Consider the following 25,304-nt stretch of genomic DNA (forward strand, 5'->3'; position numbering starts at 1 on the left):
AAACTGAAGCACAGAAGAGGAAAGATTTGCCAGTCAGGGTGAGAACCAGGCCAGACTGGCTCTACACTGCCTATTACTTCTCCTTAGCCACGTGTCCCATTTATAGGTTGTACACACACGGAAGACTGAGATCCCCTCAAACACACACATGCACTCACACTCATCCATGCATGCACTCACAACCCACTGGTTAATATACAATTGTCTTGCCTATATAAGGCGTGTCTATTTATGCCATGAGGTTAGAAAGGAGGTATCAAGTCAACTATAGCAGAAAGCAATAATAGTAATTCCCCAACTCTTCCAAATCTCTATTATTTTAAAACCATCATCCTTTACTTATAGTCTTTGTAACTAAACCGGAATTTGGGCACTTCTCTTCATGAAGGCAATTTAAGAGCCTGTATTGGGGGACCACCTAAGACCTTGCTATTGTCCCCTACCCCACCCCTGTGTCACTAGCAACATCCGCATCACCTGGAAGCTTTTCAGAACTGTAGATTTTCTGGCTCCTGTCCTGAAACTTACTGAATCAGAATCTGTATTTTAACAAGATCCTCAGGTGAACCATAGGCACATTAAAGTATGAGAAACGCTGATCTAAAACACTCCCCTATGGGGCAGCTCCCTATCTACAACAATCCAAATAGAAAAAATGGCTGGATAAAATGCAATAGGGGAAAAATTCCCCTAATTCCTGCAGTACTGCACTGATATACACTTGGATCAGAGACTAATAAAGCAGGTACGATTTATCTAATAAATGTTAGCTTAAAAAATTCCAAAGGCTGGTATTCAATATATTCATTTATTTGACAATTATTTATTCATTTGACGATTATTCAATGTTTACTGCATAAGCAAAAAACTGAATAAGATGGTTTTCCGCCTTTATAAAACTTATAGTTGAGTAGAAGGGACACTGCATAAGAAGTAACATGGGAGAAGGCTCAAGTGTTGACTACTGTGATAAAGAGAGATGGAGGTCCAGAAGGAAATTCATCTGTGGGGAGAGGCAACTAAAAGATTCCTGCAGTCCAGGAGTCAGCAACTTATGGCTCATTAAGCTATTCAGGATAGAGACAGCTGTGGCCCATATGGCTAGTGAGACTACTTCCAGCAGAATTTAGTCAACAATGATAAGAAGAACAGGTTCACTAAAGGAAGAGCTACTGCATAATTGCCTGGCAGTCAGCCAGGGCTTTGGCTGACCAGGAGGTATCGCTGGCCATCATTAAATAGGACTGAGACTGCCAACACCACCTTATGTCCACTGTGTGCTGCCACGGAGTTGGGTGGTAAGTACTTGAGGGCATGTGGGAACATTCAGCTGGATGAATAACTTAAAGGCTGCTGATCGCACTCTGGGCAGCTGTGATATTGTGAAATATATAGTTGGTCTTCAACTCCTTTCCTGGCATACAACTCCTAAAATCTTTGGCCTTTCCAAAGTGGTGTCGTTTTGTATGCTAATGATTGGTGGCTGGCAGCACTTAGGTAGCTTCAGGGTAGGGGCTGGTCACTGGAAAGACCAAGGGAGGATTAGAAGGTTAGGACTTTCTGTCCCATCTCCCAACCTCCAAGGAGGGCAGAGAGGCTGACTGATTTCCAATGGCCAGTGGTTTAATCAGTTGTGCCTACATAATGCAGCTTCCATAAAACCCTTAAAAGGACTGGGTTTGGAGCACTTCCAGATAGCTGAACAGGTGGAGGTTTCTGGACAGCTGCACACCAGGAAAGGTATGGAATCTCCTCACCCCTTCTCACATCTTGTCCTATGCATCTCTTCATCTGTATCCCTTGTAATGTCCTTTATAATAAACCGGTAATGTAATAAGTGTTTCCCTGAGTTCTGTGAGCCGCTCCAGCAAACAGAGCGGTTCCTGTGAACCAAAGGAAAGGGTGGGGAACCCCAATTTATAATCAGTTGGCCAGAAGCACAGGTAAAACAGCCTGGAGCTTGCAACTGGTGTGGCAAGTTGGGGGCAGTCTTGTGGGCAGAGCCCTCAACCTGTGGGATCTGACACTATCTCCGAGTACACAATGTTGGAATTGAATTGGGTTAGAGGACACCCACCTGGTGACCTCTCTCCAGAATTGATTGCCTGTTTGCTGTGTGGGGAGAAACTCCCACAAATGTGTCACAGAAACCTTCTGTGTAATTGTAATTGAGTGAGGGAGCAGAAAAAATACTTTTTTTCCCTATGTTACACAGCAGCTATGACAGAAAGAAAGCAAAAAATGAAAAAGGAACCAAAGAGGACGATTACAAAGATAACTCTCAGGTGAAGGATACCCATCAACTCAAAAATGGTTACTTTTCTCCTTCCTTGAAGGTAAGAAAAAATAACATTAAAAAAAAAGGTTACTTCTGGGGAGTTAGATTGGGGGGAAGAAAGACACTTGTTTTTGACACTCAATACTGTTTACTCTTTGATTTCTATTCTATGAGCATATGTAACTTTTATAATATGTCCATAAACTTTGTTTACTTCTCAGTCCACAGGGAGAACTTTGCCCTGTAATGAAAGAAACCAAATTAACCCATTTCATGACCCAGTCACGGTTCTACTTTGGATGCTCCCAAGCTGGGAGGCAATGAAATGAGAAGTAACAGGGAACTACAAGCTACTAAAACGTGATCTAGATACACAAAATACACAACATAAACAAAAGAAGATACTATTGGGAGGTGAAGCCAGCTGGGCTTCTGGGTTGGGTGGGGACTTGCACCAATCAGCACTCTGTGTCTAGCTAGAGGATTGTAAATGCACCAATCAGCATTCTGTAAAAACGCACCAATCAGCACTCCGTGTCTAGCTAGAGGATTGTAAACGCACCAATCAGCACTCTGTAAAAACGCACCACTTTGTGTCTAGCTAAAGGATTGTAAACACACCAATCAGCACTCTGTAAAATGGACCAATCAGCAGACATGGGCAGGGACAAATAAGGGAATAAAAGCTGGCCACCCCAGCCAGCAGGGGCAACCCGCTCGGGTCCCCCTTCCACACTGTGGAAGCTTTGTTCTTTCACTCTTCACAATAAATCTTGCTGTTGCTCACTCTTTGGGTCCGCACTACCTTTAAGAGCTGTAACACTCACTGTGAAGGTCTGTGGCTTCATTCTTGAAGTCAGCGAGACCACGAACCTACCGGAAGGAAGAAACTCCAGACACACCATCTTTAAGAGCTGTAACACTCACTGCGAAGGTCTGTGGCTTCATTCTTGAAGTCACGAGACCAAGAACCCACCAGAAGGAACCAACTCCGGACACACCATGATCTGTATAACCAACTATATTCTAGTGTTTTGGTTTCATTTTTCTATTGTCATTACATCCCATGTGACATATATATACAATATATTCCCCTTTCTCAGGTTAATTATTAAATGTACTAATGTACATTTTCAGGAGGTATCTTACCAGACTCTTCTAGGTTGCCAGTGATCAAGGAGCTTGAGTTTCAGTTCCTGAGGACAGTGCAGGCCCCATACCAGGGCCTCCCATCAGAGCTAATTTATAGAAGGACTGGTTCAAATATTGAACTGGTGTCAAAGGTATAGTATCCTTAACTAGATTATCATTTGATTCCCTCCATTCACCAAATCCATCCCTCCTATCACAACGATTTGGGCTTCACAATCCCGTCTCCATACAAGATGACTTCACACTGACAAATCACTATAATGTGTATAAACACATAAAGTATCTGTGGAGTATTAGTTTCCACAGAGGCAGAAAAAGTGACTTTAGCTGAACTGCCACTTGATAGTAGGCAGCATTTCACAGAAATCTAAAAGCAGGGCCATTTTAGAACAGATAAAACTCCAAACTCAAACCCTTCTCTGGAATTGTCCAGGACGAGCATCTGACAGCACTCACTTACCCCCATGACTCTGCCACGCTGCTGAACATCCTCCCACATAAAATGAACTATGATACGACACATGTACTTCCCACTCCGGCCTTCCTGCTTCATTCGGACTAGACACATCCTGGGTGGGAAGAAGATAAAAAAAGTCTTGGCTGTTTGCATTTTTCACATCACACATTTCCACTGAAGGTCTCCGCATCTAAGAGTGAGTTTAGCAAAGGGCACCAAATCAAACTGGAAGTGAACTTTTTTTTTTTTAACTTTTACTGAGATATAACAAAGATGCTATTAAGTGTATAAATCTTAAGTGTACAGCCTGATAAATTTTTATGTATTATACATACACCCACACAAGCACCACCCAGATCGAGATACAGATTATTTAGGGCACCTCTGAAGGCTCCCTCATACCTGGAGGGAACCACATTTTGTTGTTAGGAGATAAACAAGTCTGAATCCTTCATTTTACTGATGAAAGCAGGAGTCCTAAAGACAGAAAGTAATTTGCCCAACACCAGAGTCTGTAAAACTGGGTATAGAACTGTGCTGTCCAATACAGTGGCTCCCCTGTGGCTATTGAGCATTTTAAATATGGCTAGTCAAAGCTGAGATGTGGCACAAGTTTAAGATTTCAAAGATTTAGTTGAAGAAAAAGAATATAAAATATCTCAATTTTTAATACTACTTTCATGTTGAAATAATATTTAAGATACACTGGGTTAGATAAAATCTATTAAAATTTGTTTCTTTTTACTTTTTCAAATGTAGATACTAGAAAATTTTAAATTACATACATGGCTTGGCGTTATATTTCTGTTGGACAACACTTGTCCAGAACACAGATCACAGAAAGTATTATGATTACGTTTGTGTAATTATCCAGTTGCTTCCCCCACCAGAATGCAAGCTCTACTGAAGATAAAGATCAAGTCTGGTTTTTGTCAACATTTTATTTCCAGGGCTTAAGTACAGTAGGCACTCAATATACACTTGCTGAATAAATAAATGAACAAACACCATAGGGCCAAGTTTAGGACCCTTTCCCCTATACCACATTTGCCTCTAGTCAGTCCAGAGGGCTTTCTGCTCAAGATCTCACATAATCTAAACATATAAGAATTATATTTTATTATATATAGGAATATAAGCAAGGTCCCCAACTTTTCAAACTAGTTCCTCTTTTCATGCATGACCACAGTTCATTCTTTTTTGTTTTCTCCTTTTTTTTTTTTGAGACGGAGTCTCGCTCTGTCACCCAGGCTGGAGCACAGTGGCACCATCTCGGCTCACTACGAGCTCTGCCTCCCAGGTTCTCGCCATTCTCCTGCTTCAGCCTCCCAAGTAGCTGGGACTACAGGTGCCCGCCACCACGCCCGGCTAATGTTTTTGTATTTTTAGTAGAGACGAGGTTTCACTGTGTTAGCCAGGATGGTCTCAATCTCCTGACCTGTGATCCGCCCGCCTCAGCCTCCCAAAGTGCTTGTTTTCTCCTTTTTGAGACAGGGTCTCATTCTGTCACCCAGGCCGGAATGCAGTGGCACAAACACAGCTCACTGTAGCCTCGACCTCCCGGGCTTAAGGGAGCCTCCTGCCTCAGCCTCTGTGTAGCTGAGATTACAGGTGTGCACCACCACGCCCAGCTAATTTTTTATTTTTTTGTAGAGATGGGGGGGTCTCAATTTGCATGTAAGCAGGTCTCGAACTCCTGGGCTCAAGACTTCCTCCCACTTCAGCCTCCCAAAGTGTGGGGATTACAGGTGTGAGGCACCGTGCCTGGCAGACTATACTTATTTTTATTGTTTCTCATTAAATAGCTTATTAAGCAGCTAAAATAGGGTTACTCACCTAAAAGACAATTCCTGTTATAATTATGGAATAGTTAATCCAAGCTGACAATTCTATATCCATACACAATTGATCTTGCCAATTAAAATCTACCAGCAATAGTATGGTACAATGAAATGATTACAGCTTGGCCTGCCTCAACATCTTTGTTAATAACTAAGAAGGAGAAAAGAAAACATATTTACCAAATTTGCAGATGACAAGAAGCTGGGCAGGAAAACAAATGTGCCAGATGATCCAACCATGAACCAAAAATACTTCAACAGGTTGAATCTAACAAGATCAACCTAATGCGGATAAATTCAGGATCCTGCATTTGAATCTAAAAGAACAACTGTAAAAGTACAGCACAGATAAGTCATGCCTACCTATGTGTGAAAAGACTTACAGGCTTAAGTTGATATTATGTGCTCAGTAGGATTCAAGAGGATAACAATGTTGCCCTCCAAATTAATGTGATTTTAGATACAGTAATGCAAATATAATGCCATCATGTGTAAAGTGAGACTTTTGTTATACTCAACACAAACCAGAACCTATTTAAAATACTATCCACAGTTTTGAACATTACATTTTAAGAAATAGGAGGACTAGAAGTATCTTAAGAAGACCAGAAGATATTTAACCTGGAGAAAGACAGGAAAGTTGACTTAAACATTGTAGAAAAGCAATTAAACTGTTTACCAAAGAGAATCAGGTCAGGCCTGGTGGCTCACACCTATAATCCCAGCATTTGGGAGGCCAAGGCAGGAGAATCACTTGAGCCCAGATGTTTGAGACCAACCTGGGCAACACAGTTGGACCCCGATTCTACAAAAAATATGAAAATTAGTCAGATGCCGTGGTGCATGCCTGTAGTCCCAGCTACTCAAGAGGCTGAGGCAGGAGGATCCCTCCCAAAAGGTCAAGGCTGCAGTGAGCCATGATGGTGCCACTGGACTCCAGTCTGGGTAACGGAGTGAGACCCTGTCTCAACAAACGAACAAACAAACAAATAAAACCAAAGAGTTAGAATCAGAACCAATGGGCAGGCCATAGAGGGAGAAAGATATAATCAACATTGAACAGCAAAATCAAAAGCTTACTAACAGGAATGTCTAAAGTTTTGTTTTTTTAATTTTAGAGACAGGGTCTTGCTCTGTCACTCAGGCTGGAGTGCAGTGACACAATCATAGCCCACTGTAACTTCAAACTCTTGGACTCAAGCCATCCTTCCACCTCGGCCTCCCAAAGCCCTGGGATTATAGGCATAAGCCACTGTGCCTGGCCTGAGTGTCTGAAGATTTGAATAAAGAAACTGACAACCTCAAAAAGTAGAGAATTTGCCTGTCACTGAGAAGTGAATCAACGCTTGGTGGGAACTCCGGTATCTGACAGAAGGTTGACAACATGGCCGGGTGCAGTGGCTCACACCTGTAATCCCAGCACTTTGGGAGGCCAAGGCCAGTGGATCACCTGAGGTCAGGAGTTCGAGACCAACCTGGCCAACATGGTGAAATCCCGTCTCTACCAAGAACACAAAAATTAGCCAGGTGTGGTGGTGTGCGCTTGTAATCCAGCTACTCCAGAGGCTGAGGCAGGAGATCTGCTTGAACCCAGGAGGCAGAGGTTGCAGTGCCAAGATCACACCACTGCACTCCAGCCTGGGCGACAGAGTGAGATTCCATCTGAAAATAAAAAGAAGGCTGACTACATGATCCCAAATGAGATTTATTGATGTGATTCAAAATCTGTAGGCCAGGCGCAGTGGCTCACGCCTGTAATTCCAACACTTTGGGAGGCCGAGGTGGGCGGATCACCTGAGGTCAGGAGTTCAAGACCAGCCTGGCCAACATGGTGAAACCCCGTCTCTCCCAAAAATATAAAAAATTAACCGGGCATGGTGGCACACACCTGTAGTCCCAGCTACTTGGGAAGCTGAGATAGGACAATTGCTTGAACCCGAGGGGTGGAGGTTGCAGTGGGGCCAAGATCGCGCCACTGCACTCCAGCCTGGGCGACAGAGCAAGACTCTGTCTTAAAACAAACAAAAAAAAAAACAAAAAAACTGTAACCTCTGACCCCAGGTAATGCTTAAGAAATAGCACTTTGTAGGCTGGGTGTGGTGGCTTACACCTGTAATCCCAGCACTTTGGGAGGCTGAGGTGAGCGGATTACTTGAGGTCAAGAGTTCAAGACCAGCCTGGCCAACATGGTGAAACCCTGTTTCTACTAAAAATACAAAAATTAGCCAGGTATGGTGGCACACGCCTGTAATCCCAGCTACTCAAGACACTGCGGCAGGAGAATCGCTTGAACCCGGGAGGCAGAGATTGCAGTAAGCCAAGATCACGCCACTGTACTCCAGCCTGGGTGACAGGGCCAAAAAAAAAAAAAAAAAAAAAAAAAAGCACTTTGTGACAATAATGAAACAGGTCACAGAAAAAAGATTTGGCTACTTTATAGGACACAGAGCATATTCCACAGCAGAAACAAACTGGGAAAAAGTTTAACAGTCCTTTTTCATAAGACTTTTCTAAAGTTAATCAAATCCCTCATGTCAGCCTCTCACCTGAAAAGACACTGTGTGTTTTGATGCTTAAGTGTTGTCAGAGGCCAATTCATCAACAGCAATAGTGAGGTAATGGAATTCTTCATTTATTTGAAAATTCTGTAGTTTGTTAATACACCTGCCCTCTGAGGTTTAAAAGGCACAGATTTTCTCAGACCATAAACTTTCTAACTGTATCAACATGGGATGAAGTGTTTTTTGTTTCACAACACAGTTTGTTCTATAGCCCTTCCAGATAACAGTGGGCTCAAATGGTTATCCAGTTGAAAAGATAAGGCAAAACGAAGACACTTTCAAAATGGTGACTGACAATTCACTCAATGAACATAGGAGTTCCTGTTGTGTGAAGGTGTCTGGTTGGATGCTGTGGGGATTAGAGTGATGGCTAAAACTAGAACCCAGCTTTTATGGAGCAGTTTCCTCTAGGGGTACACCACACATAAACAGCCCTAAAAGGGAATGCCATAGATCTCCCAAGAGAAGAGTGCAATGGAGTTTAAGAGGATGACTTTTGGCTGAGTAGAATCAGAGAAAGCTTCATGGAAAATGAAACACTGTACCTGGATCTTGGAAGGATAAGCTGAAGTTGAACAGGTTGAGACAAAAGACAAAGGGAATGTCCAACTGATGGAATGTTCTAAGCAAAGGCAGGGCCATGGAAGAGTTCAGGATGTTAAGGTAACAGTGAATACCTAGATTGTGGGGAGGACAGGGTATAGGATGCAGAAAACTGAAGCCAGAAAGGTCATGAAGAGCTTTGAAATGACTTGCTAAGAAAAAGCACAGACTTCACTCAGCAGAGAGTGGCCAGTTACTGGAAGAAGATTCATTCCTTAGCACTGACAGCAGATGAGTCTCTGAGAAGTTAACCCTTTCTTCCCAGCCTCAATCCTATAATTAAATATATAAATATCACCAGTGCTGGAAAAGGACACATTTGGTGAATATAGTCATGTACCACATAACAATTTTGGTCAACAAGAGACCACACATATGAGAGTGGTCCCATAAGATTATAATGGAGCAGAAAAATTCCTATCACCTGGTCTAGATGATCCTGACCTGGTAGAGGCCTAGGCTAATGTGAGTGTTTGTGTCACAGTTGGTTTTTGTTCTTTTTTCAGAGACAGGGTCTCACTTTGTCACCCAAACTGCAGTGCTGTGATACAATCACAGCTCACTGTAACCTCAAACTCTTGGACTCAAGCTATCCTCCTGCCTCGGCATCCCAAGTAGCTAGGACTACGGGTGCACGCCACTGCGCCCGGCTAATTTTTTAAATTTTTTTGTAGGAGACAGGGTCTCACCATCTTGCCCAGGCTGGTCTCGAATTCCTGGGCTCAAGTGATCTACCTTGGCCTCCCGAAGTGCTAAGATACAGGCACGAGCCACTGCGCCCAGCTCTATGTCTTAATTTTTAACAAAATTTTTAAAAGTAGAATAAAATTTAAAAAAACAGACAAAAGGTTACAGAATAACAATATAAAGAAAGCTATATAATGTGTGCTTTAAGCTTAAAATGTCAGAGTCAAAAAGTTTTTTTAGGCTGGGCACAGTGGCTCACACCTGTAATTCCACAACTTTGGGAGGCCGAGACAGGTGGGTTATTTGAGGTTAGGAGACCAGCCTGGCCAACATGGTGAAACCCCATCTCTACTAAAAATACAAAAATTAACCAGGCGTGGTGGCGCACGCCTGTAGTCCCAGCTACTCAGGAGGCTGAGGCAGGAGAATCGCTTGAACCCGGAGGTGGAGGGTACAGTGAGCCGAGATCATGCCACTGTAGTCCAGCCTGGGCAACAGAGCAAGACTCTGCCTTAAAAAAAAAAAAAAAAAAAAATTTAAATTAAAAGTTTATAAAGTATAAATGTTACAGTAAGCTAAGTTTAATTTATTATTGAAGAAAAAATTTCAAAATAAATTTAATGTAGCCTATGGCCAGGTGTGGTGGCTCATACCTGTAATCTCAGCACTTTGGGAGGCCAAGGTGGGAGGACTGCTTGAGCCCAAGAGTTCAAGACCAACCAAGGTAACAAAGTGAGACCCCACCTCTACAAAAAAACGTAAAAATTAGCCAAATGTGGTGGTAAGCGTCTGTAGTCCCAGCTATTGAGGAGGCTGATATGGGAGGATTGCTTGAGCCTGGGAGGTCAAGGCTGCATTGAGTTCTGATTGTGCCACTAAATTCTGGCCTGGATGACAGAGTGAGACCCTGTCTAAAAAAAAAAATTAGCTTAGCTTAAGTGTACAGTGTTTATAAAGTCTACAGTAGTATACAGTAATGTCTGACTCATCCAGAGCAACTTCTAGTTCTGCAAGCTCTATTTATGATAAATATCTTATACAAGAATGCCATTTTTTATTTCTTATATTGCATTTTTACTGTACTTTTTATATGTTTAGATACATTTAGATACACAAAGACTTACCATTATAACTGCTTACAGTATTCAGAACAGTAATAAGTTGTATAGGTCTATAGCCTAGGAGCCATAGGTCATACCATACATCCTAGGTATATAATAGGCTATACCACCGAGGTTTGTGTAAGTATACTCTGTGATGCCCACACAATAATGAAATACCTAATGATGCATTTCTCAGGACAGATCCCCATCATTAAGCAACACATGACTGAATTTACTTTAATAGAACTATCATTTTCAGAATATTCTGATCCAGAAATATAAACTAAAGATTATACCTGCCTTTTGAGAAATATACAACCAGCAAAGATTGTTATAACCTGTACCTAATTTTGCTGATACTAACAGTTTAGAAGACATGGATTGACATCTGAAAATAAAAGGAGGGCAAATTCTCTCTCTTTTTTTTTTTCTTTTGAGACAGAGTCTTGCTCTGTCGCCCAGGCTGGAGTGCAGTGACGCCATCTTGGCTCACTGCAAGCTCCGCCTCCTGGGTTCACGCCATTCTCCTGCCTCAGCCTCCCGAGTAGCTGGGACTACAGGTGCCCGCCACTACACCGGGCTAATTTTTTGTATTTTTAGTACAGATGGGGTTTCACAGTGTTAGCCAGGATGGTCTCGATCTCCTGACCTCATGATCCGCCCGCCTTGGCCTCCCAAAGTGCCGGGATGACAGGCGTGAGCCACCATGCCCAGCCAAAGGAGGGCAAATTCTCATTACTCCTACAACATTAGACCCAATAAGTTCAACAGACCTTTTATTGATGCAGAACACTAAATATTGTAACTCTTCATTTAACAACACAGATAGATTCTTGGAAACTGTAACTGTAAGCTTAACAACTTACGAAACCTATTTTACCATAGGCTAAGTGACATAAACAAGAGTTATATTCCTACAGTATATTTCTGGTCACAAAAACATCACTAAACTTCTAAATAAAGACCCAAAAGACTTCCAATATTAAACACTGAAATAATGTGAGCTATGCATACATTATGGCAGGGCACACTCACACCCACACCCACTCCAATAGGACAATTTAGACATGCCAGTTCACCTTGTGTGCACATCTTTGGGATGTGGAAGGAAACAGGAGGACCCAGAGAAAACCCACTTAGACATGGACAGAACATGCAAACTCCACACAGGCAGTGGCCCCAGATGGGAATTGTTATTTTTTTCCTCATCACTGTTAAAACAAAGTGACATTGAACAGAACAACGTCATTTGAAGAACTGCTATATAAAGCTCTACAGCAAATCTCATTACACATAAAGTTGTAAGACCAAAGCAAAGAATCAGTCTTCCTATCAACCGGAAGTTACTGAAGATTCCCATGAGTTCTACTGGAAAAATAAGATTCTGATCCACAGGGCTGTCCAATCACCAGTACCACATTCAGCTAATTAAATGCTCACCTAATTCTTTCCCTGAGTTTGTGAATCGAATTCACTAGGTAGTTAAGGACAGAAAAGTCGTCTTGTTGTGAAGGACTTTTTTTGTTTATCCTCTGCAAGGGAAAAGCAGAGCCGAAGGCTGGGCCAAAATCTTAAGACAGTCAGCTGCCTGGAATGTCCAGACAAGCAGCTGAATACCAATTCTTAGGCCACCTGACCTTGAAGCCTATCACATTCAATTTACTCGTTTGATAACTGTTTTTAATAGGTAATACATGCACATAGTAATAAAAACCAAGTCTCCTTCCTACCTTCATCCCCTGCCAACCAGTTCCTCTCCCAAAGGCAACCTCAGCTACTAGTTTCTTAGGAATCCTTCCACATATAACCTATACACATACAAGTTTATGTATGTCTGTATTCTTTTTACATAAATGGTACCTTCTTTATCTTCCCTTTTGTGCTAGCATTCTACACATACTATCTTTTTTTTTTTTGAAACAAGATCTGGCTCTATTTACCCAGGCTGGAAAGCAGTGGTACAATCTCAGCTCACTGCAACCTCTGCCTCCTGGGCTCAAGCCATCCTTCTACCTCAGCCTCCCACCTCAGCCTCCCAAGTAGCTGGGACTTCAAGCATGCGCCACCATGCCCAGCTAACTTTTGTATTTTCTGTAGAGATGAGATGGGGTTTCGCCACATTGCCCAGGCTGGTCTCAAACTCATAAGCTCAAGTGATCCTCCTGCCTTGGCCTCCCAAAGTGCTGGGATTATAGGCGTGAGCCACCACACCCAGCCAACATACTATTCTCAGACATTAAGAAAAAATTACATCTGATATTGGAATGGAAGGATGGAAGTGAAGAAATCTCAACTCCAACTCTGTGTTTCATCCACAGACACCCCAGTGAAAACTTTTGGACACCAGAGATAATAGATTACTACTAATTTATTTGACCATTATTAGGGTGACATCTGATTGATGCTGAATTCAACTAGTTTATCTGGCAATTTTTCCTATTCTAAAAATGACTAACAGGAAGAAAGAAAGAAAAAAAAAACTTAAATAGCAAAAACGGACAAGTGCTATAATTAACAGTTAACACAACTACGTGCCAGGCACTATGCCAAGTGATTTGGATGCATTATTTTTCCTAATTTTTACAACAACTCCATGAAGCTGATACTTGTGTCCTTACTGTCCTCATTTCACAGGTGAGAAAATTGAGTCTTAGAGAAGTAACTTGCCCAATGATACAAACCTAGTAAGTGCTAAAACTGAGATCTGAACCTAGACAATCTGATCCCAGAGTCCTACTAAGGTTTTTGTTGTTTTTGCCTCCTTTAATGATTAGAACAAACCCTCCAGGATCTATTGACCCTATTTTTCACCAGTCCTCACAAGTACAGTAATTTAAGCTTCAAAACTAGCATCAAGTTAGAAATAACACATCAGAAAAAAAAAAAAAAAAAAAAGACTGGCTAACTGGAGGCAAGCACACCTATAACAAGAGTAACTGCTAGCAGCCTAATAGGAAAAGAGGAAATGAAAAATTTATTTAATAGAGACACGAAAAAAATAGCAGAGCAATTGAGGTTCAACAGGTACAACTCAAAGACAATAGTCTGGCAAAATACAGTTAAGAGTTATCAGGACATCCTGAATCATTCAGAAAAGGTTGAAGTATGTTGAATGGTAAAAGAAAATTAAATAGGCCAGGTGCAGTGGCTCATGCCTGTAATCCCAGCACTTTGAGAGGCCGAGGCAGGCAGATCACCTGAGCTCAGGAGTTCGAGACTAGCCTGGACAACACGATGAAACCTCATCTCTACAAAAAATACAAAAATCAGGCCGGGCACAGTGGTTCACGCCTGTAATCCCAGCACTTTGGGAGGCTGAGGCAGGCGGATCACCGGAGGTCAGGAGTTCAAGACCAGCTTGACCAACATGGTGAAACCACATCTCTACTAAAAATGCAAAATTAGCTGGGCGTGGTGGCACATGCCTGTAATCCCAGCAACTCGGGAGGCCGAGGCAGGAGAATCGCTTGAACCAGGGAGGCAGAGGTTGCAGTGAGCTGAGTTCGTACCATTGCACTCCAGTCTGGCAACAGAGCAAGACTCCGTCTCAAAAAAATTAGTGGGGCACAGTGGTGCATGACTGTAGTCTCAGCTACTTGGGAGGCTGAGGCAGGAGAATCACTTGAGCCCCAGAGGTGGAGGTTGCAGTGAGCTGTGGTAGCGCCATTGTACTCCAGCCTGGGAGACACAGTGAGACCTTGTCTCAAAAAAAAAAAAAAAAAAGGAACAAAGAAAGAAAAATAAATAAAACAAAGTCAAAATGGTTAATAAAAATAAAAGACTTGAAGATCCTGCTACCCGCTGCAAAACAAAGCCAACACTTGTCACAGACTCTGACCATATAACAATAACGTTGAGTCATTAAGTAAGCTATTTCACAATACAGCTCACTTTAACTCACATCATGGGTGTATACCCTCATAATAAATGCCTAAATTTAACATTGAGAGGTCAAATTACATTTTGCCACTGATTTAAAGTCATAATGTCAGACCCTCTGTTGGAAACGAGGGGGAATTGAGAAGGGCAGGGGGCATTATGGAGGGGATAACACACTTCCATGCTAAAACATAATAAATAAAAACTGCCCTTAAGAATGCAGGCTGGGCGTGGTAGCTCATGCCTGTAATCCCAGCACTTTGGGAGGCCGAGGCAGGTGGATCACCTGAGGTCAGGAGTTGGAGACCAGCCTGGCCAACCTGGTGAAACTTCATCTCTACTAAAAATACAAAAATTAGCTGGGCATGGTGGCAGGTGCCTGTGGTCCCAGCTACTCCGGAGGCTGAGGCAGGAGAATCACTTGAACTTGGGAGGCAGAGGTAGCAGTGAGCCGAGACCGTGCCATTGCACTGCAGCCTTGGCATCAACAGTGAGAGACTCTGTCTCAAAAAAAAAAAAAAAAAAGCAAAATATCAGTGTGCCAATCTGTACCCAGGAAACAAAAAAATGCAAAATAAACTTTAAAAACAATCTTGTAATGAAAAAGATTCCTATATTAATTAACTAATCATTTATTGAACAAGTATTACTAAGCACCTACTCTGAATACAGACTGAATCTGTGCAGAAGCTACTACTCTGTTTAGGATCAAACTCAAGTTGCTCCTCCCAAGTTTGATGTGTCACCCAGGCTGGAGTGCAGTGGCATGATCTTGGCTCACTGCAATCTCTGCCTCCCGGGTTCAAGAGATTCTCCTGCCTCAGCTTCCTGAGTAGCTGGGATTACAGGCACCCACCACCACACCCAGCCAATTTTTGTATTTTTAGTAGAGACACGGTTTCACCATGTTGGTCAGGCTGGTCTCGAACTCCTGACCTCAAGTGATCCACCTGCCTCGGCCTCCCAAAGTGCTGGGATTACAGGCGTGAGCCACCGTGCCTGGCCTGATGATGTTCTTAAACCCACAATTTATTATTTAGGTTTTAAGCTTCACAGTACTATCCTTGTCTCTCAGTGATTCCAGTGGCTCATACATAATACTGATCTCTTTTACATACAAGAAAGGCAAATAACCCAGCTAGCAAAGTAAAGAAAAAAAGGAGTGTTCAAACCTGGCGTGCAAATATCTCTCAAAGGCAAGCATGGAGATGGGACAAAGGAAGAAAATGTCACTCGCTAGGAATGTCAAATAATAAAGGGCTGAAGCTATCAATCCTGCCTTATGGAAAATAATAATGATTACTACCATTTACTATGTTCTGTAATGTGAGACTTGTCACTGTAAGATTCATTTACATTCATTCTCTCTCTCAGGACATTATAACTGTCCCCGTTTCACAGAAAAGAAAACACACTCTGAAGAGGTTAAGTAACTTAAGGTTGCACAGTAGAGAAGAAAGAAGCTGGAATGAAGCCTGAGCTCCCCCCTTTTTCTCCCATTCTGTGATAGCACCAAGAACCTCTTCCTGCTAAATAAGACAAATCGGAAGACAACAACACTGTCTGTAGAGTTCAAAGGAACAGGAGAGTTTCCTAGCTATGATTTCCTCCTGTCAGCCTAAATCTGGGAGGGAAGATTCTTGTTATTCCTGATGCTGACCTCCTGCCAGGTACTGGCAGCTCTGAGCATCCTGTCTCGCTCACTCTGCTTGGGCCCTCTGACAATGCCAGTTGTGTTTTGGCCTTGTTTCTTCCACATGATAGTTTATAAGCTGCTTAGAGTAGATCTGATTTTGAATTAATAAAGACTAGCGGGCACTTGGGCAGGTTTGTCACTCTGGCTGCTATGAAGGAATCCCAAAGGGGACTTTCACACAGCTTGTTTCCCTTACTCTGTCACCAGCTGAGGCCAAGAAAGCAGAGCCTAGATGGCTACACTCAAGCCCCAGCAGTGTGCTAATGAATGAGTTTATTGATCTGTAAGCTGGCATGCTGACCCTTTTCCAGGGCTGTGTACATGGCTATCTCCACCTGGTTTCCCAAACTCCCTCACCATGAAGCCTAACCCTTCTGGGGGGGAGCATGAGGGCCACAGGACAGCCTGTGGGCAAACAGACAAGTTGGGTGAGGCACTTCCTGAAGCCATCTCACCTGACAATGAGCCTCCTCCAAGAGCTACACCTGGCCTGCAACTTGCCTGTCAGATCCACTATAAAGAATAAGCCCCTGGGTACCAGGTATCAGCGCACTTAGGGTATGCAATGTTGGTAAAATGCTGCTGCATAGGCCTTTGCTTTGGGCAATAAAGCTACAAGCGTGGGTGTTTGAACACTGCAACTCTGGCTGCGGGAGGGCAAAAGAGGATGTGCACATGGCCAGGGCTCACCATGTATAGCAGGCCTGGGGTTGCTGGAATCCAGCAGAAGCCTGAATGCCCTACAGCTACATCAAAAATGCTGTGGTGGTTTTAAAGAGCCTCTGCAGAGGCTGCCAGTGTCTGCTGGTGCAGTTCTCTGGCTGTGCTGAGACTGGCACCAGTCTGCTTTCTAACCCTTTCCCATCCCAACACTTTAATTCCTTCTTTTCTTTCCCAAAGGCTTCTTCCCTTCAGCTTATGAAATCATTCCAGTGTTTCCCCATTTTAAAATAAAAAACAACTAAATGCTTCCCTTCTGAACTGTTTTTCTCTCAAGCGATCATCCCCTCATTTGAAACTTCTTGAAAAGTAGTTTACAATAACTTCTTTGCCTCTTAATTACTCCTCAATCCCATATAGTCTGTTCTGGCCCCCAGAAGGCCAAGGCAACTGCTTTCCTTGACCATCCCCAGGCAACCCCCCTTCCCCCCGTGATCCCGTATAATCTGTACATCACCCTGTGCTAATTTCAGGTTTACCTGAGGCCTCTGCCGGGACACAGATAGTGAGCGCCAAGAAACACAGGGCCCATCATACAGCTGGTGATCCGTAAATGTTTGCTATGCTCATATGACATGTTCATACTCAGGGGAAGAGACCCTTATCCCCTGACCACCAAATAGGACAATCAGAAAGGAAGCAAAATGTTTAGAAGGGGCAGGTAACCATAGTTAACTTCAGAGTTGTCTTGGGTCCACCACTACTGAGTAAGTGGCCTGAGACAATTCCTTAAAATTGCCAAAACTGTCTCCACATTTGCAAAATGAGAGAATTGGACTAGATCTGTAGTTTTTAAACTGCATTCTGAGTTTCCATGGAACTACTTAATGGTCTTTTTTCAGTGGGCACGTTGTGAAGATGTGAAGCAAGCAGGTCATTCCCACCTCCTTTTATCATATATATCATATATGGTGGCTGAGCATAAGATTTCATTTTTAAAAAGGACTCTGCTGATAAAAAGTTTGAAAACCACTAGATCCCTCTACCTGGAAGGCTTTTTCATCCACTCTTTCACTTGCTAACTTCTACTCACCCTTTAGGTGTCAATGTAAATGTCCTCTTCAGTGAAGCCTTCCCTGACTGACCCACCCCTAAACTAAATGAGGTTCCCAGCTTCTCCCACATAGCCTTGTCACATCCTCTCACTGCACCTATAACAGTTGTATTTTATTAGTGATTTGTTTAATGTCTCTCTTCTCACATAAGCCCTAAGAGGGCACGAAATAAATCTGTCTGCCGTACACAGTACCTTCAATCAAGAGAATAAATGCCATAATTTTATGAATCTATGTTTAAGTAGGTACTTAAGTATTAATTAATGTTAATTTAAGTATTTAATTAGTTACTTTAGTAGTTATAATTACTAAAGAGGAAAGCAACTTAATGCTTTCAGTTAGCCAGACCAGCACCTGAATTTCCTCTCCACCACATTCTAACTACTTCTTTGGGAAAGTTCTTTGACTTCTCTAAGCCCCTGATCCCTCATATGTAAAATGAGAATAAAGTAGTTGTAAGCATGTGTGAAATAACGTATGTAAATAAATAAATGATAATATACATAAAACACCTAGTAGTAATTATATTTATGAAATACCTGACTTTAAAATAATCTTTAAAAACAGACTACATTTTACTCCCTCTCCATCCTACCTCCATCACAGGTATGTTCTAATTTTATTTGTTCCATTCCATTTTATAAAATTAATTTCTGCATTGAGAAGGTACTAGTGCTCCATGACAGTTTGAAAAGGGGAGTCTCTACAAATCTGTTAACACTTATAATGCCAACACAAATTCCAACTACATAAATCTCCCTGCCCAGAAGGGAAGGCTTCAAAGCAGAGATAACACCTGAATTGGATACTGAAAGAAAAACAGGAATTTGTCAAGTGGAGAGGCGGGGGAAGGGCCTTCTAGGCAGAAGAAACTTTGTGCAGAAGACTTCATATTTCTACTACATAGTTTTGCTTTTTCTTGCAGAGAAGGGAGTAGTGATGGTAATGGTGCCTAGAATAGCAACAGATGAGACTAGTAAAGGCACCATAGGTCACATTTGATCAGATGTAAATGCCATGATATGAAACTTTTATTTTATTTTCTGAAATGAAGTCTCGCTCTGTCATCTAGGCCAGAGTGCATGGCGCCATCTCAGCTCACTGCAACCTCAGCTTCCCAGGTTCAAGCGATTCTCGTGCTTTAGCCTCCTGAGTAGCTGGGACTATAGGTGCCCGCCACCATGCCTGGCTAATTTTTTTGTATTTTTATTAGACAGGGTTTCACCATGTTGGCCAAGCTGGTCTTGAACTCCTAACCTCAGGTAATCTGCCCACCTCAGCCTCCCAAAGTGCTGGGATTACAACCGTGAGCCACTGGGTCCGGCCAAAACTTGTATTTTATTCTGAGAACAATGGAGAACATTAAGGAGTGAGTGCATGTGTGTGCATATGTGTGTGTCTGTTTGTGTACTGACCCCATTTGTACTGAGAAGGCCAATGGAATGGGGACAGGGAAGCTAGAGGCCAAAGACCACTTTTCAAGTACTGTTGGTTGCAACTCAGTGAAATCAATTTAGTGGGTGACATCATCAATGTCCGTTTAAAATGAATTCAAATGGAATAGAAAATATCAGGGGTTCCCTCTCTCGGCCTTAGAGCCTCCCTCCCTGTCTCTGTACAGAGGAGCTGCTTCTTTTTTCCTTCCCCCTTCTTTCTTTTCTTTCTTGCCTATTAAACTCCTTGCTCCTTAAAACTAAAAAAAAAAAAAAAGAAAGAAAGAAAGAAAAGAAAATATCAGAGATTACCTGACATTATAAGGATAAATTTTACAGAACTTCTGTATCAGATTCATGTGTCCATTCTGGTCACAAAGTAACATGCATTTGTTACTACGGGTCAGAGTCAAAAAAATTTTGAGTTAGGTGACTGAGCCCGTGAAGGGGTGAGAGAAGAGACAAAGAAGGGCTCCCAGGTTTTTGGTGTGGGCATGATGCCAGTGGCCAAGATAGGGAATAGGGGAGGAGGCCTGCTTTTATCAAGTCCACGTGGGGATGCTGGACAGCGCAGACAGCGGCCTCTCTCAGCATTTTTTCAGCAGCCACAGTCAATACTAATCTTGTTCAGCAAAGACAACGAACACATAGTCATTGCAGCTGCAGGCTCAAGTGAGTATACAACTGATAAGGGTCCTCTAGGAGCTGGAGGGCGTCCCAGTCCTAAATCCTAAACCACAGAAAAACTGTGAAACTAAAAAAATCAGACAGGATAAGTGAAACACCATTTCCTCCAGGGAACTAACAGGGTGTGAGAAATCTTGTCCTTATTCTAAGAGTCAACAGGGAACCCTTACCCTTGGGAACCTAAGCAAACCTTCTGAAATGTCAGCCACCAGGGTATTTTTGTTTATCAGTAGGTTTGTTTGGTTTTGGTTTTGTTTGGGGGAGGAGGCATTATTTCTACTTTTCTGTTTTCTAAGCCTCCTCCCCCACCCCACACTACCACCTCCGAGAGGTACTTCAACCCCTACGCCTCCAGCAAGTCCACTGAGTCCTATAACCTTGATGTGGCTATCCTTCGGTTACCCTCCTGGAGCTTCAGGCTAAGAGAGCAGGGCCAATAGAACATGGCTTCTCCACAGACTTGGGGTGGATCCATCATTCCTCCTAACAGCCTGCCCACCCCACCCCTGCACGATTCCATTAGAAGAAAGAGTTCTCCAATTCTTGGAGGATCACAGCACAACTGAGCCCCAAACTAACTACTTTCCTGGTGACCCTTCCACTACATTCCTCAATAAACCTGCCCCAGACACATCAGGCAACTGGCTGCCCTCAAATATTCCATGTTCTTGTACACGTTCTATCTTTTGCTCCTAATATTCCCTCAGTCTAAAATGCTCACCCTTTCTCTGACAGAAATTCTAGTCACTCTTCGTGGTGCATCTCAAATGTCACCTTTACCACAAAGCGACTCTTTATCCAACACTCCACCCCATCACCAAATCTGGATTTAGTTACACCACTTTGTGCTTCCACTGCATCTTCCTGTGTCTTGGGCACAGCATTTCTTTCACTGTCATGCATTATAGGCAATCGTGCTTTATGTCTGTTTTCCATTAGACTTACATTTCTTGAAGATAGAGACACAGAGTCTGTATCTGATTTGCCCAAAAGAAATTACCAGAAAAGAACACATGTCATACCCTTCTCTCCAACATCCCATGGTCCTGCACACACAGGTGGTCCTCAAGAAGAGTGCTGATTCAAACTGAAAAGCTACAGATTCTTTCCATCAAAACCTGCAGATCATTAGAACTAGGCGAGAGAAAGAGTGGAAGGGGAATCAAGTATACATTTGAAGCAGACAGCTTCCCTCTCTCGATTGAACCGGGGGTGGTACACCCTACTCCTCAGAAATTAAACCAACCTCAGCAAGGAAGATTAAGCAGGCACAGTTTGGAAACTTTAAAGAACTATAAGTAGTTTCGAGGTTCTCCCAGCTGCTGTTAGGCGGGTATTGACCTTGGGATGTGGTCACAGGGATTATATATTTTATTTTATTTTGCCATCCACTCCCTCTAACACTGATACCTCTAGCTATATGGGCAATAAAGAGTCTTTCATACAGGTTCTGAATATTATCTTTGAGTTCCCCTAGCCTTCTTGCAATCCTCCCACCTTTCCAGTGAGTAATTTTACAGTGCCACCTCTACAGTCCTCCTCTCCTAAAAAAGCACTTTTTCCCTTCAATATATGCAGCTTCCTTCCCTGAACGCTATGCCTTAACCTTCACCATTAAGACAACAGGAAGGCAGTGTGCCTTCTAAGCTACCTGATGCGTGGCACATTTCAAAGAACTAACAGGTAGAAGTATAAGGGTTTTGATAGTTGCAGCTTCCTTTTTGATCCTATAAGTACTTCTTACTCATATTTATTATATAACTTAGGTGTTCTGATTCATAATTGACCATTTTACACATCTTATCTCCCTCACTAGACTGTGAGCTTCCTGAGAACTATTCCCTAGTTCCCACAAAGTGCCCAGGATATGGTGTGCACTTAATAAACTACTGCTTAGAAAAAGATAGCATATGCCCTGTCTGGGAGGTGTACCCAACAGCTCCGAAGAGACAGCGACCATCGGGAGCGGGCCATGAGGACGATGGCGGTTTTGTTGAAGGGAAGAGGGGGGAAGTGTGGGGAAAGGATCAACTCAGGGTTAAATGGATTAAGGGCGGTGCAAGATGTGCTTTGTTAAACAGATGCTTGAAGGCAGCATGCTCTTTAAGAGTCATCACCACTCCCTAATCTCAAGTACCCAGGGGCACAAACACTGCAGAAGGCCGCAGGGTCCTCTGCCTAGGAAAACCAGAGACCTTTGTTCATGTGTTTATCTCCTGACCTTCTCTCCACTATTATCCTATGACCCTGCCATATCCCCCTCTCCGAGAAACACCCAAGAATCATCAATAAATACTTCATAAATTAAAAAAAAAAAAGGAGGGGGGTTTAATTAGCCAGGGGAGTGACCCAGTAACTGCACTTCTGAGTACTTATCTTAATAAATAAAAAGAAACAAAAACTTAAAAAAAAAAAAAAAAAAAAAGAAAAAGATAGCATAGTCTGGGCATGGTGGCTCACGCCTGTAATCTCAGCACTTTGGGAAGCCAAGGCAGGTGGATCACTTGAGGTCAGGAGATTGAGACCAGCCTGGCCAAGATGGTGAAACCCTGTCTCTACTAAAAATACAAAAAAAATCACCTGGGCATGGTGGTGGGCTCCGGTAATCCCAGCTACTCGGAGGGCTGAGGCACAAGAATCACTTGAACCTGGGAGACGGAGGTTGTAGTGAGCCACAATTGCACTACTGCACTCCAGCCTAGGCAGCACGGTGAGACTATGTCTACAAAAAAAAAAAAAAAAAAAAAAAAGCATAAAATAAACTGCCACCTTAGGCCCCTAAGCCAAACTCAGTGTAACTGTGTGAGTACAGAGGAAGAAACATTTCAGAGGTGATCAAAACCAAAAAGTATATAGTAGTCAGTTGTGTGATGCAAAGGCTCAGCTGAAGGCAGTCTCAAACAAGGGTGCTTTTGACAGGGCAGCCATTCCCATGTTCCTCAGATACTCACTATGGTCAAAGTAGTAAACTTAGTTCTCCAGAATTTACTTTCCCAAGATCTGGCAGTTCAATAAATACATTCCCCAGCCCCCGACTTCAACGACTCTCCTATATCCTGACCTTTAATACTGTGTAACATTAGATGAAAAATTGATTTTTTTTGGCTACTTATTTCACAGCCGAAGAAAAAATATACTGTTTAAGGTGTTAAATATTTTTACATGCAACAAACCTGGCATGAAGCTAACTTGTATGCACATTTTAGAGGTACAGGCGTAAATGTCAGTGCTATAATTTGTTATAGGTTTCTGATGACCAGCAATGAAAATGACCACGGATTCTCACAATTCAAACCACTTTTACGTAAATGTGAACTTTCCTAAAACAGCCAAGGGAGAGAAAACTTTCCATCCAAGCTCATAGAGTCTGTTAAGAGATACTGATAGCATTGTTCACTGGGTTAGGTGTTCTTTGAAAAAATCCTACAAACATTAGTTTCCTTCTGGGCCTATGCTTTGACCTTTAATAAAAATGTGCTTCAAGACACCAGTTATTAAAATGAAAGGAACAGTTTTTAACACCTGAACAACTGCCATTTCATATAATTAGCGCTGCTGAAGGCTATACCTTACAAGTCAGCAGTGTTTAAAAAAATACATTTGGTGACTTCATTTAAATTGCTCACTTACCAGACGTGGAGTAGGGTTATAAGAAACCATGAATTGAATGTATCAGGCATCTGACACCCTAGAAAATAACAATAAGGTATAAGTATGTGAGGGTTTAAAGGAAGCATATTGACCATATTTTAAATATTGGCAGGCACGGCACTTACGGTGCTCTCTGATTATGCTATTGCAGAAAAGTCCAGTAGAACAATAGGGAGAGACCACAGGATAAAAGAACTTTGAATCATAGCGCGCCAGGAGTAAAAGAAAAAACATGGATGGATGCGGTGGCTCATGCCTGTAATCCCAGCACCTTGGGAGGCCGAGGTGGGTGGATCACCTGAGGTCAGGAGATCAAGACCAGCCTGGCCAACATGGTAAAACCCCGTCTCTACTAAAAATACAAAAATTAACCAGGCGTGGTGGTGGACGCCTGTAATCCCAGCTACTGAAGAGGCTGTGGCAGGAGAATTACTTGAACCTGGGAGGCAGAGATTGCAGTGAGCCAAGATCGTGCCACTGCACTCCAGCCTGGGCAATAGAGTGAGACTCTGTCTAAAAAAAAAAAAAAGAAAAAAAAACAAAAACCCATTGAATTTAGTCAGACCACCAGCCTTCTAGTTCCAGCCCTGTTACCAGCTTGTTATGTGGCCTTGGACAAATCACTTCTCCCCTTTGAGTCTTGGTTTTCTCACTTTGCAGAATGTGGCCTAGATGATTTCTATGGTTCCTTCCAGCTTCCGTGTGATTCTACAGTATTTTCCCTCCATGGGCTTGAATTCTGAAAAGCTAGGCAAACACTCCCTCACTTTTTTCAGTTGGGCTCCACTGAGAAGCTTAAGTCTTTCTAGTATCCTTTTCCTGTCTTCTTTCTGTAAGGTACCCAATGTGCTATGCGTATGGGTGTGCTAAATGATTTGCCCAAAAGAAATGACCAGGAGTGGGTGCAGTGGCTCACACCTGTAATCCCAGCACTTAGGGAGGCTGAGGCGGGTGGACTGCTTGAGCCCAGGAGTTTGAGACCAGCCTGGGAAACATAGTGAGACCCCGTCTCTACAAAAAAATACAAACATTAGCTGGGCATGGTGGCATGCACCTATAGTTCCAGCTACTTGGGAGGCTGAGGTGGGAGGATCACTTGAGCCAGGGAGGTGGAGGTTACAGTGAGCCAAGATCATATCACTGTACTCGCGCCTGAGTGACAGAGCAAGACCCTGTCTCAAAAAAAAAAGAAAAAAGAAAAAGATCAGGCGAAAAAAATCAGGGCTCTAGGGAGCTGCAGCTGAATAAGAAAGCATATTGTACCTACTGAAAGGCTGTTCATCACCCCCCAGAAATGACAAAACTGGGAAGGGCTTCTCCTTGGTTTCAGATCCCACAAATTAGTTCTGTGCTCAGACACCAAAGCCTCTCAATTCTCACTCAGCTAAGAAAAGCCTCCTGCTGGATGAGGGGTCTCCCACTGAATGTGCCCTCCTTATTACATAACAGGGAGAAAAGCCAGAGCAAGAGGAAGATGCAAAAAGAGAATAAGTGGGAAATT

General features: G+C 42.8%; 1 protein-coding gene across 6 annotated transcripts in view; it reads right to left on the reverse strand.

Annotated features, from left to right (window-relative positions):
• The window catches only part of UQCC (ubiquinol-cytochrome c reductase complex chaperone), a 110,959-nt gene that overhangs the window by 40,772 nt on the left and 44,883 nt on the right, over nucleotides 1-25,304 (reverse strand). For 5 of the 6 annotated variants that reach the window (XM_009233528.3, XM_054541459.1, XM_009233529.3 and 2 more), the window contains 2 exons: nucleotides 23,783-23,840; nucleotides 3,891-3,999 (listed from right to left, as the gene is read on the reverse strand). In XM_009233528.3, the coding sequence (XP_009231803.1) occupies nucleotides 3,891-3,999; nucleotides 23,783-23,840 (167 nt within the window). 6 annotated transcript variants of the gene reach the window in all.

Source organism: Pongo abelii, chromosome 21 (assembly GCF_028885655.2).
Source record: "Pongo abelii isolate AG06213 chromosome 21, NHGRI_mPonAbe1-v2.0_pri, whole genome shotgun sequence".
Taxonomy (NCBI): domain Eukaryota; kingdom Metazoa; phylum Chordata; class Mammalia; order Primates; family Hominidae; genus Pongo; species Pongo abelii.